The sequence below is a fragment of the Petaurus breviceps genome, unplaced genomic scaffold (assembly GCF_028583685.1).
Source record: "Petaurus breviceps papuanus isolate PSGF00001 unplaced genomic scaffold, PetGlider_PUasm1.0 90760, whole genome shotgun sequence".
NCBI lineage: Eukaryota > Metazoa > Chordata > Mammalia > Diprotodontia > Petauridae > Petaurus > Petaurus breviceps.
Window position 1 is genome coordinate 1,152,765 of NW_027187338.1, and position 19,473 is coordinate 1,172,237.

The 19,473-nt window shown below is 41.7% G+C and overlaps 1 protein-coding gene across 1 annotated transcript in view; it reads right to left on the reverse strand.

Annotated features, from left to right (window-relative positions):
• Nucleotides 1–19,473, reverse strand: part of CSMD2 (CUB and Sushi multiple domains 2) — a 1,071,431-nt gene that overhangs the window by 968,753 nt on the left and 83,205 nt on the right. Inside the window, exon 2 of the mRNA XM_069067881.1 lies at nucleotides 6,590–6,806. Coding sequence (XP_068923982.1) covers nucleotides 6,590–6,806 — 217 coding nt within the window. The remainder of the gene's footprint in view (nucleotides 1–6,589; nucleotides 6,807–19,473) is intronic.

A 19,473-nucleotide genomic window follows, 5' to 3' on the forward strand; every position in this document is an offset into this window, starting at 1 on the left:
GACTCCTTTTGATTATGTCCACTGATGGGGAACTCACTCTTTCATTAGCAGTTCATTCTTATTTTGGATAGCTCTCATTATTGGAAAAATTTTCTTTTATGCCAAAATCTGCCTCTCTGTCACTTAAGCAATCAGAAACCATGAAATCTCATAATGTGGTGGAATGGAAGGAAGGATAGATTTCAAGTTAGAAGATTTGGGTTTGGTACTAGATGGGTCAGTGGATAGCTCACAGGACCTGGAGTCAGGAAGACATGAGTTCAAATCCAGATTCAGATACTTATTAGCTGTGATCCTAGGCAATTACTTACCTCCGTTATCTTCAGTTTCTTCATCTGTAAAACAGGAATCATAATGGTACCTGCCTCCCAAGGTTGTCTTGATAAAATGGCATAGTATTTGTAAAGCACTTAGCAAACCTTAGAACACTATTTAAATTCTACTTATTATTACTACTACTATTAATATTATCGTTATAGATGATGATGATGTTTTGTTACTAGCTATATGGTCTTGGTCAAGTCATTTAGCATATATGCACTCAGTTTCATCATCTGTCAAATGAAAGGTTTAGATTAGCTGACCTCTAAGTTCCCTTCCAACTCGAAATCTACAATGCTGTGAATTCAATTTCAGGAAGAGCCTGAAAGGCCAACTTGTCCAATCCATATGTGAGCAGAGACCCTCTCTCTTTGAGAATCTTTGAATACCTTCAGTCATAGGGAGCTTACTATCTCCTTAAGTAGCCCATTACACTTAGGCTAATCTTAATTAACCTGTTACTCTGGGTGCATGCATGAATGTGTAACAGAAAAAGTTAATAATAGGCTAATGCTGATGATTTTTGCAGCCAAGAATCAATGCTCCCAGACCTAAGGACAACATGTAGGTCATTGAAGTCAGCAGCCCTAATCTGTTGAGAAACTAAGGGGCAATACTAAAGAGCCCTATAGGAGTCTGCGCTGAATATGCCTCACTCATTTAGTTATCCTGTTTTTCTGGCTCTTGGTCCGGCTGCTGATCTTGGCATTGTATCTCCTCTAGTGCCTAGGACCATGCTTTACAATACTGTGCACTTAAATAAATGTCATCCAACTCTATGGGTCGACTCAGCATTCCCTGCATCTCCTTTCTCTATTGATCCAGCGACTATTTTCTGACTCTCTGCATTCTGACCCCTAGCTTTCTCACACTGGTTCTAGTTCTGCTCTCTGTGGCGAAGAATAGTGAGTCACATTCTTTTTTGAGAGACAGCATGGTTATGTGTCTCCAAGGTCAAACCATGGATTCAGAAACACCTGGGTTCAGTCTTGTGTCTGATGCACACTGGCTATGTGACCATGGGTAAGTCACTTTCTCAGTCCCCCAGGCAATTCTTTAAGGCTATAAAGCACTGACAAGAAGCTAAAATATTCTGTAGAGGGAGTTTCCATACTGGAAGCTCCCCTATGCTAGTAAAATTCTGGAGTTGGACCAAACAAAATCATTATTCTATAGAAATAGCCCTTCTAATATTTGAAGGGAGCTACTACTTCTCCCCTAAGTCTTCCTTTCTCCAGGGTAAATACCCGCAGTTCCTCAACCAATCTTCATCATCCTTGTCTCTTCCTTCCTCAAATATGGCCCCCCAAACTGAACATAATACTGTAGGTCTGATGGTGTGGTCTGACCATGGCAAAGAACAGTTGGGTGATCACTTCTTTCTGGATACTTTGCATTTTTAAAGGTAGCTTATGACATTAGTGATAAGGATTTGGAAGTAGCCAATTGGAGGGACTCCCATCTTTACCATGGCTACAGGAAGCAGAGACTTTCCAGTGTCTGACCAGAAGCCATTCTCGGACAGAGATGTGATGCTCAAGGCCCTAGGAATCCCTTCTAAATCAGGATTTGGATATTTTTCAGAGAAAGATCCAAATCATCTAAAGAAAATGAGACCCCTTCTCCATTTGGTGAAGCATTCCAAGTTGACTATAGCTTGACTGCGCTGCTGTCTCTGTCTCTCTGTTTCTTTCAGTTTCTATCATTGTCTCTGTCTCTCTCCCCTCTTTCCTATCATCTCTTAATCTGCCCTCAAGTCTATCTCTTTACTTGACTCCATCAAGTCCCTGAAAAAACCACCCTTATCAGTAAACTCATCATCTTTGGAATTCACATCTAGTCAGTACCCTCAGTGTCCTCTAGCCATCTAGAACATTTGAGTGAGAAGTAAAGCGTTCCTTCCAAAGCTGGAATTTTAAGAGGGTTCCTACTTTCCCCACCCCCACACACAAACACACATATATTTGTGTTGTGTGTATATATACATACACACATGTACATATATACATAGCTTACAAATACAAACTATGCCTTACATGTAATATATTGCCCATGTAGAATAAATATTACATGTCTATGGTATGTATGATATGTGTGCAATGTTATTAATCACGCGTACATGCATGTGATATATGTCAGGTGTGTTGCGCACATGTTATACATGGTGTATAAATGGCATGCATGACTATGCTCTGTGTTATATATGGCATGTGCATTATATACTTGTTATATATTACACACATACACGTGTATATAGATACATTGGTACTCACACTTCATCAATACACTCAATATACTCTGTCTTTATTTCTGTCTCTGTCTATCTCTTTGTCTCTGTGTCTGTCTTTCTCTGTGTCTCTATTTGTCTCTCTGTCTGTCTCTCTCTGTGTTGGGTATTCCTATCTCTCCTAAATTAAAAATGCAGCCTCTCCGGGATCTCTTGCTGAATGGCATGAAAGCTTTGACCTGCTCCATCATTTCTGTGCTAGGTCAGTTTGCCCCTCCTTCAGCAGCCTGGTAGCCCCTGTGTTCTGGGAGCTCACAATATTGGTGCTAGATTTATTGCAGATATCCAATCAGCTTTAGTCCTGCTTGAAGCTCAGAATTCCCAAACTCGAGCACGCTGACAGTTTCTGCCTCTCCAGCATCAGGGATTACAAATGTGGGCCACCACATCAACACTGCTCTTTCTTTGGAGGAATGTCCTTGAGTCGGACTCAGGAGGCTTTGTCTCCTTATCCACTACCTGACAGTTGGCTTTAACTTTCTCTGGTGTTGGTCCATGCCAATTCAGAGAGGCTGAAGTCTTGGCTTCTCTCTGGGCCCATAGGGAGCACCACGTTATGGGGACTGCATTACAGGTTAAGAGCAAAGGGATGAAAAATAATGGAATTATACAACTTGTATATAATAGATTTGCAGTTTCATGTCCAATCATTTTTTTTAATTCCACTACTTGATGGAAATTGTTGTTTTATTTCATGAATTAAAAATAAAACTAAATTTAAAAAATGAATAATGGGTAATGAGTTTAGAGAGGTATAGTAGGTTCAATATAGATATATAGAGCTTGACAAAGGTTTATCTGACTTGGGGGTCAGTCAAAGTCTCTCTGAAAGACTTTGGGGCTTCTGGTCCCCAAAGTAGTGCTCCACTAGCCTATTCTTGGCAAAGGCTCTCCTTTGACAATGAGTACCTGTGTCAACATTCCCAGTACCTTGGCTGGCATTTCTCTTATCACTTCTCACTTCTGTATCAACTTTTCCACCTCTGAAGGGACTAGCTGAGCAGCAGTGTGCTGCTTCAGGCTCCATACTCCCAACCACTGCTCACAATCTCCAGGTAACAGCCTGAGGCAGTCAGGTCCAAGAGGAAAGCTGAAAAAGTGGACAAGCCTGGGAAGTCCCACCAGACATTAGCAGAAACACTTGGATGCCAACAGAAGGCACTGAAATGCACTGTACTAATAAGGGTGTTTGGTAAAAGGCAAGTCTGCCTTGGACTCTATCTAATGGTATTGAGTTATTAATATCCACCCACCCCAAAACAGAACTCCAGGTAATATATAGTTCTATAACATCATCAAATTGAACTTTATATTACCAATATCATAGGATTTCCAACTGGAAGGGAAATTAGAGATAACCTAGTCCAATGCTGTTATTTTGCACAGGAAGAAACTAAGACCCAGAGAAGGAAGGTCAGTTGCCCAAGGTCACAGAGGTGTTAAGTAGCAGAATCAGGATCCCAACCTACATCTTCTGAGGCCATCACAATTGCTGTTTCCATATCCTCTGTCTTTAATGCTGGTCCCCAAGAAGAAGCAAGAAATTTAACATAGTTTTCAACTGATAAGCATATCTTAAGAGCCTACTATGTGATGGCACTGGGGATACAAAGAAATGAGTGAAAACAAGCCCAAGTTTCAAAGAGCTTCCTTCTATTGGATGCCCACACCCTGCTCAGTGCCAAGTCATGTGAACAACATAATCACAAAGAATTAACAGTCCAAAAGGGTGAGATAAGAAGAGCTAGCTTCCTGGAGGATGGGGCAGGAATCACTTGGACTGAGTCAGTCAGTCAATTAGCATTTATTAAGTGCCTATTGTATGCCAGGAACTGTGTTAAATGCCAGGGATACACAGGAAAGCCATCTATCTCTGCTCTCAAGGAACTCCCATTCAAATGGGAGCATTAACATGGATATAGCATTGAACATACAAGAGATACAGTGTGTGAATGAAGGTAATCTTAGAGAGAAGGCACTAGTAATGGGAGGGACCAGGCTGCTAGTTAATAACAACTTACTTTTATATGGTTCTTTGCAGTATGCAAAGCTCAGCTAGGTGGCTTGGTGTGCACAGGGCCTGAAGTCAGTAGACTCACCTTCCTGAGTTCAAATCTGGCCTCAGACACTTTCTAAATGTGTGACTCTGGGCAAGTCACTTAACCCTGTTTGCCTCAGTTTCCTCATCTGTAAAATGAGTTGGAGAAAGAAATGGCAAACTACTCCAGTATCTTTGCCAAGAAAACCTCCATTGGGGGTCATGAAGAGTCAGACATGAATGAAAAAGACTGAAGAATGACAAAAAAATGATGCAAACAGGTTTACATATATTATCTCATTTGATCCTCACAACCCTTTGTGTTAGATATTACTGTTATCCTCATTTTACACATGAGGAAACTGAGGCAAAGAGAAGTTTAGTTACTTGCCCAGGGTCATAAAGCAACAAAATGTGTCAGATAGGATTCAAACCTAGGCATGCCTGATCCCAGGTCCAATATTCTATTCACTAGGCCACACTGCTTCTGAGTTGTTGTGGGAGCTGTTCACACAACATATCATTAGAAGCCTAGGCTCTAAAGAAGTCATTCTTTGACAGTGGCTGAGCCCAGGTTGATGGGTTTTATAACAGTAGTTGTTTAGGTGAGAACTCTTGGTTTTAATGGTATTTCAGTTTTACCTCACAATACGCCTCCCCCAAAGCAAGCATTTGGCCCTGGACGTTCAGTCTCACTGCACTCGGTATACTTCTCATGGGGAGCACCCTTTCTACCCCTGCTCACCTCTCTTGAATCAGGCTGGCTGGTATTTATTTCTGACCTTTCCTTCCACCACCCTGAGTGATCTTCTCTAGAAAATAGAGATTACTACATTTGGGTAAAAGAGGTATGTGTGTGTGTGTGTGTGTGTGTGTGTGTGTCCTCCACTGATATCTTCTGATGTTTACATATTATTGGGGAGACAACATTTACATGGGTAGGTACATACAGAACAGATACAAGGCAATTTGGCAAGGTGGAGAGCACTAGCAGAATTAGGAGAGGTCTCAGACACAAGTTGGCACTTGAGACGAGTCTTGAAGGAACTTACAGATTCTAAGGGGCAGATGTGGGAAGGAAGAGCATTACAAGCATGGGGCAAAGACAATACAAAGGCATGACAAGGGAGAATGGAACATCACATACAAGGAGCAACTTAGAAGGCCAGTTTGAATGGACCTCAGAGTGCATGTGGGGGATACTGTGTGCACAGTAGGAGCTTACCAAATGCTTCTTGGATTGATTCTCCTGTTGGAGCTATAGATGACCTTGGGCTATCAAAGACAATGCCTAGCTTTGCATAAATTCAGGCAAGTTGAACAAATCTGAAAAACACTTCAAGTACAGCCTAGAAACAGTCTTGATGTGTCTGGTGTGTGAGGATGAGTGTAATTAAGGGCAAAAGGGTTCATCACCAAGTTGGCTGCAGGGTGATTCTGCACCAGCAACTGACAAAAACCATTAACTAAGATACAGCTATTCACATCAGTAGAAGGAGGATGCTGACAAAATTATAGACCACTGAACACTGATGTGTACATGCATATCTCTATATCTCTAATCAGTCCAATATGTAGATGAGTATATATGAGTGTGTGTATACATATATATGTGCGTGTATATTTATGTACAGACACTTCAAATATTATGTATATACACACACACATATATGAGATATATACACATATACTTCTACATCCCAATTAATCTTCCCAAGTGCCCAATTCATAAATCCCATCTGCCTAGTCTTTCTGAACAAGCAGGAAGTATTTAGAAACGCCATGAGACCCGAAGAATGAAAGGAAGGTGTCCTTTACAAGCTCCCCCTCCAAACCCAGTCTTTGTTTATTACATCATAAACCTTTCACCCAGGTGGTTCATCACTGCACAGAGTACAGATGATACACTGGCAGCACCAATTTCTTTATGCAAAGGTCGGTACCTTGTTCGAAGATTCCCTTGCTCTGGTACTCCATCAAACACAGACAATACATCAAAGTCCTCTTCCAGTGCAAAGGAGTGGAACACAAGCTGTATCCTGTTCTGTTCCTCAGCTGTGATGATCCATGTGCAGTTGGCATAGTTGGGATAACCATACGGGAATCCAGGGCTCTCGACTGTTCCATTGGGGCCTTGCAAATTGAATGTGCAATTCTGGCCTGGGAAAGGGGAAAAAAGACATGGTTAGGCAAATAGAGATGACCTTATAGAGTTTTGGAGTTGGAAGATTTGCATTCAAATTCTGCTTCTAGAATTCATCAGTCCTGTGATTCTAGGCAAGTTGTTTAACTTCTCTCAGTCTCAAGTACCATGCTAGTATTTATCTATTAAATTTCTAAAGATTTAAAATAGTGGGTCATCCATAGCGCATGTCCACAGACCACTTTTACAAATGAATACATATCTATCAGGAGCAGCATAATAGAGGTCATTAAAGAGCTATATGGCTGAAAAAGGAGACAGGCTGGTCACATAGCCAGTGTAAGGGACATCAAATGGACAGTCCATGTTCCCAACTGGTACTCACAGAAGGTCAAATGGTCTAGACAAATGCCTTAGCAAACCTCTTTCATCTCTCACCTCCCCTCTCCAGAAGAGTTAGGAGTGCATTGGTGAGAGTCCTTTGGGATGAAAAAATATGGATTGGTTGACATTGCTTTACTGCGAAGAATTTCTACATCAGTGAGATCAAAGATCCTTTGAAATTTTGAATTATAACAAATTCCTGACACCACTTTGTTTTCTAGGGACAATCTCTCTCTTTTCCTTCAATTGGTTGTAGAAAGAAATCCCTGATGACTGGGCATCTGTGTTCATGGACTATAGTAATTGAGAGTCTCTCTACAAACCAGGTGCTGCTGTGTATGTACAGAGAATGTGGTCTCCTTGGTGCTAAAGAGAGAGGCAAAGATAAAGAAAGCAGACATTGCCCTCAAGGAGTTTAGAGTCTAGGGATGACATGTACAAAAATAATACAAAATAAGGTTCATGTACAAAATAGTACAAAGTAGAATGTTATTTTTAAGAAAGTTATTAAGTATTAATTACTTCTTATGTGCAAAAAAGTTCAACATCAAAAATGAATAAGGTTTTGTTCAATGAAATGGCATTAATGAAGATGTATTAACATCTACTATCTACTAGTATATGACTGCATCCTAAGATACATGGAGCCATTCCATCTCACTTGCAGCTGAAACCTCTCTTTCCCTATCAGAATGTGAGAATTTAGTGTTAAAGTGAGCATTAGGCTTCTCCAAAAGGAGAGGGGATTCTGTCTTATTTTTCTATTTATAGCTCTAGCACTTAGCACAATGCTTTCCACATATTAAGTTCCTAATAAATACTCATTCATTCAAGTTACAAAGGAAAAGTCTTTACAAGATGCAGGGAGATCTGAGGAGGGTGAGATGGCATCTGTCTTTTCAATATCAGATAAGACAGTGATTGCTTCCAATTGAGGAGTCAAGGAAGGGTTTATAAAGGAGATGGTATTTGACTAGAGCTTTGGAGGATGGACAGGATTTCAACAGGCTTTGACAAGGGGAGGGGATTCCTGGTAGATGAGGTGCAGAGGCAGGAAAGTGTTGAGTATATTAGGGGAACAGACAAGTAGTTCAAGTTGGCTGAAGATAGGACTGATGTGGAGGAAGAATGTGAAATGGTGCTTTTCCAAGCAGTGGAGGGTCTTGAATGATAGGATGATATTGGACTTTATTTTGTAGACAATGAGGAACCAGTGAAAGCTTGTGAGCAGCTGTACATTAAGAAGGATAATTTGCCATTGATGTGGAGTCTAGGTTGGAGCTAAGGAGAGAGAAAACACCATAACAATGCAGGTGAGAGGTAATTAGAACCTATGATAGGGTGGGAATAGAGATAAGGAATGAATAAGAAAGATACCGTGGAGAACCAATTGGCCAAGGTTTGAAAATGTCGAGACTGTTTGGCTAATCAATTCTCTCTCCACAATAACTCTCATCCCTATCTCTTCTTTCTGTTCCCACTCTCACCACTCTTAACAGTCGGGTCAGGAAGAAGAGTCGTAGCCTAAAGCTGATGGTCTCCTTTTTGAATTCAAAGACTTTGCAGTAAGGGTTTTCAAGCAGAGCCAATAAGAAATGCAAACTTGAAATTCAGGAGAGAGGTCTCATCTAGACATACATAATCCGAAATCTACTTAGACACATTAGCTGACGTTCTAGAAGAGAATGAGATTGCCAAGGGCGAGGATGAAGGCACAAGGCTGAAGGCAGAACCTTGATGAATTCTTATATTAAGGGAATATGAACAAAAGCTAGTAAAAGAAAATGAGTAGTAAGAGAAATAGAAGGAAAACCAGAGGAGAGCAATCGATCAGTCAAAAAGCATTTATGAAGGCCCTGCTATGTGTCAGGATGTACACTAAGTGTTGGGACTAAAAAGAGAACCATTCAAGAAGCTTACATTTTAACAGGTGACACCACATGTACATATGTAAACACATAAAGAGTATATATAAAACAAATACAAGGTAGTTTCTGGAGGAAGGTATTAGCAACTCAGAAATGTCTCAAGTCGAGAGGATTATCGAGAAGGAGGTGCTAGTCAAGAGTACTAAATGCTTTGTAGAAGTCAGGGAAGAATACAAAAAAAGGCCAATGAATTTGACAGGCAGGAAGACATAGATGACCTTGAGCAGTTTATTTTCAGTAGAACCAGTGGGCAGAGAAATCAAATTCCCAGGGACTGAAGGTAGTGAGAAAGTAAAAGCTATATTCTTTCTAGAATTCTGGCCAGAAGGGGACAAGAGGAGCAGGACAGTAGCAGGAGAGGGTGAACACCTGTATTCGTCACCTTGGTAAATTATCTCATATCTAGGCAGATTGGAGACGTACAGACTTGAAAACGACAATGGCATTTAGGAATTGAATTTGGATTTCTGAACTACTACTCAAAATGGAGAACTGACAGGCTCTTGGCTGGAGTTGGAAAGTACCTAGTGAGGATCAGTAAAATATATGTGGGTGTGTAGGTATACACACATATACACATATATATATATAAACACACACACATATATATATATACACATACACACATGCACACACACACATATATACACAAAATATATGTTTGTGTATTTGCTTGGAATCTTGTAACTGATCAAGAAGCATTTCAATGGAAAATGATGGAGAGAGAGAAATCTATCTACATATATCTGTCAAGCCAGAAACCACAGAAAATAGCATATGTAACACAGGAAGAATATCAGTGTAGAGGGCCAGTAAATTCAAAGGAGATAATATCTAAAAAGTAAGACAGCAATAAACCCACAGCTTCAGATGTCTGTGCCCACTTGCATAAAGCATTGGTAATAAACAGGGTTGAGCTAGCAATTTTAATGCAAGGAGGCAAATTTGACTTCAGAGCTACCACTGAGACTTTATAGGATGGGACTTGTGACTAGAATATGGTTGTGGAGTCTTATACTTTATTCAAAAGGAACAAAATAGATAAAAGGAGTGAGAGAGTAACATTATATATTAAGGAGATATATGCATGTGAGGAAATGAAGCAACCGGAAGGGTAACAAGTATTTGGTTGAGGACCAATACCAAGAAATACAGAAGCAGTATTGTTGTGGGAGCATATTATGGACCACTTGGACAGAAGGAGGAAACAGAGGCATTCAGGGAAGATTTCAACAACCGGTCAGGAAGGTACAATATAGGAGTGATGGGAGATTCAATTACCTGGACAACAGCTTGACTTTTCTTTATGCCAAGAGCAGAGAAGCTAATAAATTCCTAAAATGTCTTGACATGATCATTTCATTATTGAAAAAGTAGAGGAAGCAACAGGGGAAATTACTATTCTGGACCTTATTTTGACAAAAAAAAGAGGAACCTCTTGCCAACAGAAATAATGGGATCCTTGGGAGGATGTGGCAAATCCTTTTTAAAATTCATAACACTGAAGAAATAGAAAGTTGGCCATAGTCTGATGTATATTCTGGAGTGTGTTTCAAAGGGTCTATCAGAAAGATAAGTGGTATCATAGAAGCATCACTTTAGAGTTGGAAGGGATCAAAGAGGTCATTAAATGCAATCCCCTTATTTTACAGATAAGGAAGCTAAGACAGAGAGGAGTAAATGACTTGCCCAGGATCATTCAGCCACCAATGAGAATCTAAGGTGGGAGTTTAAGCCAAGTTTTTCTGATTCCAAGCCTAGCACCCTATCTACCATCCAACACTCTAAAATTCCCTTAATTCAAACTCTCAAAGATGAAATTCAGATACAGAAGACAATGAGATATTATCTAAAAAGACCAATGTGACTGAACAAGGAACTTAGGGTTGGGGTGGGGTGAGGGGAGTGAAGAAGACAAATATGGATGACAGAAATAAGGGACAAGCACCTAAGGATGAACACAAGAGAACAGCAAGGTCATGTAAGAGGACTGTTAGGAGGATTAAATCTCAATAAGCCGAGACTGGGGATTGGTGCCAAGGACAACCAAAGGGGCTTTTACTTAAATCTATGTGGAGGGAGGAGGAGGAATATCAGAGTAGGACACATGCTTGGGGAAGGTGGGATCGTGGAGACGAAGATTTTATTTTGCTTCTACGTAAATATTTTTTCTACCAAAGAACATTAATTTTAAGGAGAGGTAGTACAGGCAGTTAGGTAGTATGGTGGCTACAACACTATCCTTGGAATTAGGAAGCCCTGAGTTTGAATCTTGCCCCATTTCTAGGTGTGACCCTAGGCAAAGTCATTTAACTTCTCTTAGCCTCAGTTTTATAGGATGGGACTTGTGACTATAAAGTAGGAATAATAATAGTGTTTATTTCTGATGGTTGTTATGAGGATCAAATGGGATAATAATATATATGTAGGGTTTTGTAACCCTTAAAGCACTATATAAATGTTGAATATTATTAATACTAGCTAATAATAATAGCTAACATCTATATAATACCTACCATGTGCCAGGCACCGTGCTAAGTATTTTAAAGTAGTATCTTATTCTATCCTCATGACAACCCTGGGAGGTATATGGTATTATTATCTCCATTTTACAGATGAGGAAACTGAGGCAAATAAGGTTAAGTGACTTGCCTAGAGTCACACAGCTAGTAAGGGGTCTGAGGTCATATTTGAACTCAGTTCTCCCTCACTCCAGACCCAGCACTCTATCTAATGTAGACTTATTACTAAGGATATAGCAATAATTATTCAGCCTGAAATAGATAAGGGGAGAGTAAGAGAACACAAAGTACCCTTCAAAAAACGCAAGTCATGATGACTCCATGAATTAAGTCCCAGGGTAATGAAAGGCCTGGAAAATGGGCCTGCTAAGTCAATAAAAAGTCTTTGAAAAATCGTGGAAAATGAGAGAAGGGCTGGAGGGCTAGCAAATAGCCAAATGCCTCCATTTTCAGAAAAAGGGACTAAGGGGATTCTGCAAGCTCTAGGCTGGGGTGAATTTGACTTCAGTTCCTAGAAAAAGTCTATATAATGTATTATTTAAGGCCTGGTTTGTGGGCATTTTAAAAGGGAATTGGTGATCACTAAAAGCTTGGCTTCATCAAGAACAAGTCAGATAGATTTCATTTTCTTTCTTTTTTTTTTCTTTTTTCTTTTTTGGCAGGGTTACCAGACTTCTAGATCAGGGGGATGCCAAAAACATCGTATTCCTGACTTTCTGTAAAACACCTGACAAAATCTCTCCTACTCTCCTTGCAGGCAAGATAGAAGCATGAGAGATAGCAGTAGAGAAAAATAGGTTTAGTTAAACAGATTTGGATGGAATGACTGGATTCAAAGTATAAGTTGTTGATGAACCAGCAGGGGTGGGGAACCTTTGGCCTGGAGACCACATATGGCCTTCTAGGTCCTCAAGTGTGTCCCTGTGACCAAATAACAGTGAAGTTTGTATTCAAATGGCTACACTTGAGGACCTAGAGGGCCACATGTAGCCTTGAGGTCACAGGTTCCCTACCCTTGGACCAGTATCACCTTAAAGGGTGATCTATAGTGGAATCACCTAGGAATCTCTCTGTGAGCCTGTGATGTTTTCACTGCTCCAAGAAAAGGTGTTGATGGAATGTTTTATCAGCTTTGTAGATGACACAGAACTAGGACCCAACCCACTGTGTGATAGGGTCAGGATTCAAAATATCTCTAGGAGCTTAAAGAATGAGCCAAATTTAATAGAGATAAATGTCAAGTTGTTTACTTGGGTTCAAAAAATAAATGTCATAAGTAAGAAGTGGGAAAGGAATTCCTAAGCGACAGTTCACAAAGATAAGATCTGGTAGATTTAGTAGGCTACTGCATAAGCTTAATGAAGGAGTCAAGGGTAGCTAGCTGGTGTAGTGGATAGAATGCGGGGCCTGGAGTCAGCAAGACCAAAATTCAAATCCAGCCCCATATACTTAAATAGTGATGGGCAAGTCACTTAACCTCAGTTTGCCTCAGTTTACTCATCAGTAAAATGAGCTGGAAAACCATTTCAGTATCTCTGCCAAGAAAACCCCAAATGGGGGTCACAAAGAGTCAGACATGACTGAAAAATGATTCAACAACAAAAATAGGAATCAAAGGCAAAAATGAATCAAATAACTAATGTGATCTTAAGATGCATTAAGATAGGCATAGTGTCCAAGACTACAGAAGGGATGATCTCACTATCTCTTCCCTAGCCGATTTTTGTGTCATTCCTTACTTAACTTTAATTACTGAGTGGGCATTGCCTCAGCCAAATTGAGACCTGGGAAAAACCTCAACTTAGCAAGGACAAGGTCTCCCACCATATCCAGGGTCATCTCCAGTTGTCCTGATGTATAATTGGCCACTGGACCCAGATGATTCTAGAGGAGAAAGCAAGGCTGGTGATTTTCACAGCCCTGCCTCACTGTAATCCAATTCACTTGCAAATTGTGACTTCACCTTCGTCCTCTTCCAGAATGAAGGACAGATAACAACTGGAGTATTGGGTTCAGTCCCAGGAATGGCATTTGAAGGGCACTGGCATAACAGAAGACACTGGAGGAGGAGAAAAAGAAGGAGGAGGAGGAAGAGGAGGAGGAGAGGGACCAAAGAAAGACCAGAGGACTAGAGCTCAGGTTATATGAATATATCAGCTGGAGTAATGGGAGAGGTTTAGCCTAGAGAATGGAAAGCATGAGGAAGGATGATACATAATCCCTTCCCTCTAGTATTTTAAGAGCAGGAAGGAAGGAAAGAAATAAGCATTTATTAAATGCCTACTATATTCCCAGTGCTTTACAGATATTATCTCATCTAACACTCACAACAACCCTGTTACAATTCTCATTTTACAGCTGAAAAAAAAACCTGAGGTTAAGCTACTTCCCCAGGGTCCCACAGTTAATTAGTGCCTGAGGTCAAATTTGAACTCAGGTCTTTGTGACTCCAAGCCCAGTACTCTATTCACTGCACTGCTTAGAGACCTATAGCATAGAAGAGTGAATGTATTTGTTCTTCTCTACTCCATTTAGGCAAAACTAAAAAAAGAAAAAAAAAGCAAAACCTATAGAAAGATGAACTTATGATTGATATTAGGAAAAAATTCCTAACAAGTAAAATTGTCCAAGAATGGAATAGACCGCCTCAGGAAAATGTGGATTTGCCAGTATGACCACTTATTTCACGTATTATAAAGAAAATACTGTTAATCCAAGGGTGCAAGCAGATACCATCTGATGTTCCTTTCAGTACTGAAATTCCATGATTCTAGGTTTGGATGAGGACAAATTCCTCAAAGATATGGATTTTGTGTGCGTTTCCAGAGGACAGAAAAGGGAGAGGATCTGATGGAGAAGTGGGTGGTTGATATCACCACCAGCTCAATGGTTGCCTGTCTCCTGACACCACCCTGAGCTATTCCTAATAAAGGAAGTGCTAATAGAGAACAGGAGCTATCAGAGGCTCTTAGAAAGACAGGGTAACTTGTCCCCAAATGCCAGAGTTCAAAGGATGTGTAGAATGAGTCAAATTGGAATCTTTTTATATGCACTTAAAAGAGGATTCTCGAACCCCTTCCTAATTTTAGACTCTGTTGCCTTGTTTTACCCCTCTGGGACCTACCATTGCCAAATTACCAATCTGTACTTTCTGTTAATGGGCACAATCTGTCTCCAGACCCTGTCTGCTGGCTACCTCCAGTTAGCTAATGGGCCACAATGAATGCCTCTTTTGAGTGCAGGTGCCCAGGCCTTGGAGGAGCATCCCTCCAAGGGATGCTTGGCTTGGAAGGCTCTGCAGCTTTCTTTCCCATGCCCCTCATTACACTTGAAGCTCATGAGCTTCAGCGTAAATGGGAACCCAGTCAGCTGGGTAACTCAGCTCGTCCTCTTCCTCTCCCTCTCCCTCTCCCTCTTCCTCAGAAGGTAAATTTTGATACCCAGGAGCTGCCCACTTAGCTTGAGGTTTACTGGCTAGATTTCCCTCCCTGCCTTCCTTCCCTCCCTCCCTTCCCTCCCTCCCTCCCTCCCTCCCTCCCTCCCTTCCTTCCTTCCTTCCTTCCTTCCTTCCTTCCTTCCTTCCTTCCTTCCTTCCTTCCTCCCTCTCTCCCTCCCTCCCTTCCTTCTTTCCATAAAACCTTAAACCCAGTTCACTCTGAAGTTCATAAATTGGACCACAATAGGTCCCTGCCCAAGTTCCACTTAATGGCTGTATTTTGGGTCCTCCTGTCTTCAAGTGAATGTCAATGGTCTGTTTCTCTTTGGAACAGCAACCCTGAGGGTCTTCCCCTTCCAGCCTGATTTTTCTTTTTTCTAATTAAAGGGGCCATCCCTTGATTCACTTCTTAAAAAAGGCCTATTCACTGAATGCACCTTACCTCACTATAAGTGAGTACCTAAAAAGGCCTTACCCTAAAAGGGTCAGGGTCCCCCATTGCATCCTGGGTATTACCAGTCATCCTGACAAATATCTGGTCAATGGATCCAGATGGCTCTGAAGGAAAAAGTGAGGCTGGTGACCTTGCACAGCCCTTCCTCACTCAAATCAAAGTCAATTGCAAGTCATGGCATCATCTCTCTGGTGCCACGGCCCTCTTCAAAAACAGAGGACCAACACAAGATCATACCGAGGAATTGAAAAGGGGGAGTTCTGAGGTGCCTTCTTCCCTCCTCCAGCAGGGCAGTCATTGATCAAACCAAGGTGTCTTTGCTTTAGGGCATTTCTGAGGACACCAACCAATGGAAAAATCCCATTGGTGAGAACCACTACACCAAAGAAATCACTGGAGGAAGTGTGACAATTATTGAAGGGATTGGTTTATCCATGATAGACTGTCTGATCCTATCTCTGACTTCAGGGAGTTTAGCCCCCAGTGGCAGGGGCAGCTGAAACCTTAGATCAAAGTTATGCCTGCAAGCAAAAAGAGCAGAAATAGCCACATGCTAAAGGCCAAGAAGGATGATCTTCCTTGCATTAGTCATGCCCTCCCAGGGTGGGGAGCAGAGTATCAGATAGGTCCTGAAAAATAATGCAATTCCTACCCTCTAGGAAAGAGTAAACAGCTCAATTCTGGTGTGTTGTGGTCTGGGGAAAGCCCTCTTTATCCCAGGTTGTGGTAGTCAGGGCTGATCTGGGTGAGGCCAGCACACACAGACCACACACCTTGGTCAGCATTCCCAACAAACAGTCCGGGGCTCCTTAATCATCCTTCCCGAAGGTTTTCCCTGATTTAGACCCAGCCAGGTTCAAGGGTCTGCTGCCTGATGGACAGGAAGAAGGCTGTTGGGACTCAGTTCCAGTTCTTCCCAATGACAGACGGCCCATCTCCTAAGATGCTTCTGGGTCCTCTCTGTCGGCAGTGCAGGGGCCGCAGCTTGGAGAGGTGCCAGAGTGTTAGCATTCTCCTGGTGTCTCAGCCGTTCCCCTGTGCCCCTGTCAGCGTCATAAATGCTGCTGCTGGCGGCTGAGGGTGATGACAAATGGATTGCATACACATACTACCAGGCAGGGGAAACTGGGATGTAGCTGGTTGCAGATACCATTGCTGGGTGAAGCCCAGCTAAGAGAATCACAGTCCTCAAGGGTTGGGGTGGGGGTAGGGGTGGGTGCCCAACACAAGGAGTGCCACCCCCATTAGGAGACTGAGCAGGGAGATTTGGCTTCCCCCACTCCTTTTCTTTATTGCTTTTGCTCAGCTAATATACATTCTGTAACATGGATCGGGACTGAGAGACTCTGGGAGTAATTCTGCTTTGCTCTCTACTCCCGTGAATAAGCCTTATTCTCTGGCAGCTGGCACAGAATCACAGAATATCAGAATTGGAAGGGGCCTTAGGGACCTTAAGGTTGGAGACCTCATTTTACAGATGGGGAACCTGACTCCCCAAGAGGAAAAGGGACCTACTCAAGGTCACAGAAGGTTAGCGAAAGAGCCAGAATTAAAATCTGCTTCTCCTGAGCCCCACTAGAGGGGTCTCAGGCCCTTCAAAGCTGTGAAACCACCACTTTGGGAGTCTGAAGGAAACAGGATGTCCTCTTTTCTCTGAATTCTCTGGTCAGTACCTTCCTTAAAAAACAAAACAGAACAAAAACTAAAATAAAACAAAACCAAAAACACCAACTTGATTCCATTTGAAAGAGAGGTAGAGTGCACAGAATTTAGGACTTGGAGTCAGGAAAACTAGAATTTGAACCCCACCTCAAACACTTGGAGAATCCCCTTTCCATCACATCCGCTATATTTAGTGTAAAGTCTTTCCCCTGCAGTGAAAGCCTCCAACATTTCAGAGCTTGGACTGGTTTGCTGCTCAATTAATTAGAGTCCTGTTCTAATAATAACAATCATTAGCAATAATACCAATAATAAAAATGAGCATTTATTTAGCACTTGAAGGTTAGCAAAACACTGTCCACATTGCTATCTCATTTGTTCCTTACAACAACTCTGGGAGGTAGGTACTATTATCATTCTCATTTTACAGATGAGGAAACTGAGGCTGAAAGATTAAATAAGTTGCCCAGGGTAATGCTTAGTAAGTATCTGAGACACAATTCGAACTTCAGTCTTCCTGACTCCAAGTCCAGATCTCTTACTCACTTGTCAGGCTGAAGACAGAGTAGAGCTGAGTAATGGCTCTCACTGAAGATACAATTCAAAGTTCATTCAGGGTTTACAGACACAGGGTTGAGAATGTCCACCACCTTCATGTGTTAACAGCGTGACAAGAAATCCTAAAATGTTATATGCTCTTAGGCTACATTCAGAGGTGTCTCTGAGTGTCCAGAACTAGGGAAGTGAAGTCTCCATTGCCCTTGGCCCTTGTCAGACCACATCTGCGTCACCATCCTCAGGTCTGGGTGCCACATTTATGAAAGACACTGATAAGCTAGAGAACATTGGGAAGAAGGTGACCAGGGAGGAGAGAGGACTGGAAAATGTGCCATGTGATGAGCAGTCAGCTGAAGTAATCAGGGGTGTTGAGTTGAAGATAGAGATGGAACTTCACTATGAGAAAAGAGCAGGAAGGGACATGTTAACTGTCTTCAAGTATCTGAAAACTATCGCACTTAAGCTGAAATGAAATCTTTCCTGCCTGGCTCAAGAGCACAGGTTCAGGAGTGGTGAAGAGAAGTTAAAGGGAGGCTGATTTCTGTTTGATGTTAGGGAAAACTTCCTCACAATTAGAGCTGTTGAGAAATGGGATGGACTATATCAGGGTATCAGGAGGTGATAGGTCCCATCCTTCCCCCAACTTTGCAACAGAAGTCTTTTATCAAGGGCTTGAGGGTAGGGTAGTTTGTAGAAGGGATTCTGGGTCCAGGTTCCAGAAGGTCTATGAGGTTCCTCCCACATCCTGGGATTCTGTGATGCCTGAAGGATAATGCCTTAGATTCACAGTGGTAGTGAATGGGGATGGGTGTGGGGAAAAAGTCATTATATTTGGAAGAAACCCAAATTACAATTGCCAAAGAAAACTATTTCCCCTTACTTGTACAAGTTACTGTTTAGCCTGGAGGGTTGATGGAAATATCTTCCTCCCCAGTTGTGGTTTCTTGAATTTCAAGACAAGGAAAATTTAGAGCTTTACTCTCAATGAGAGAGGCAGGTGGATAGATGGTTCTGTGGATCAAGTACTGGATTTGAAGTCTGGAAAGAAAGAGTTCAGATCCTGATGCAGACACTGTCCAGCTGTTTGACTCTGAGCAAATCAGTTAATCTTGTTAAACTCTAGTTTCTTCACTTAAATTGGGGATAATAATACTCCCCCCCAACAAGGTTGTTATGAGGATTAAATGAAATAGCATATACAAAGTGCTTTGTGAACTTTAGAGCACTATATAAATGCTAGCTATTATTATTATTAATAATACTATAAGGGTAGCATTTCATGAGGTTGAGACTTGTTCTCCTCAACAGCTGTCATCCCTTACAAAATGAACCATTCAGAACAATTCCCTGGCTCCTTCCTAATGCCCACAAAAGAGCACAGACTACCCAAGTCCTTCCCTAGGACACACAGATTGTACTTTTCTCCCCGAATCAGTCCCAGAGAAAGCAGATCTCAAGTGAGGCACATACAAACAGGGTAAAAAAAACAAGCAAGATCCCAAAATGCTTCCAGAAGAATTTGTTCCAATGCCACGCCATTATCTCATGCCTAAGAAGCCATAGTCTGTTGCAATAACTTGGGACAAGCAGCCAGATTCAGATCACGATCATCAGAGAAATCCCTGACACTGGTTCTCATAGGCTAGACTCATTTAGGGCTGAGGACCAGCAGATGAGATGTCTCAGCTCAAGTACTGCCCTTCTGATGTGCTTTTGGCACTAAGTTTTCTTTGTCCTGCT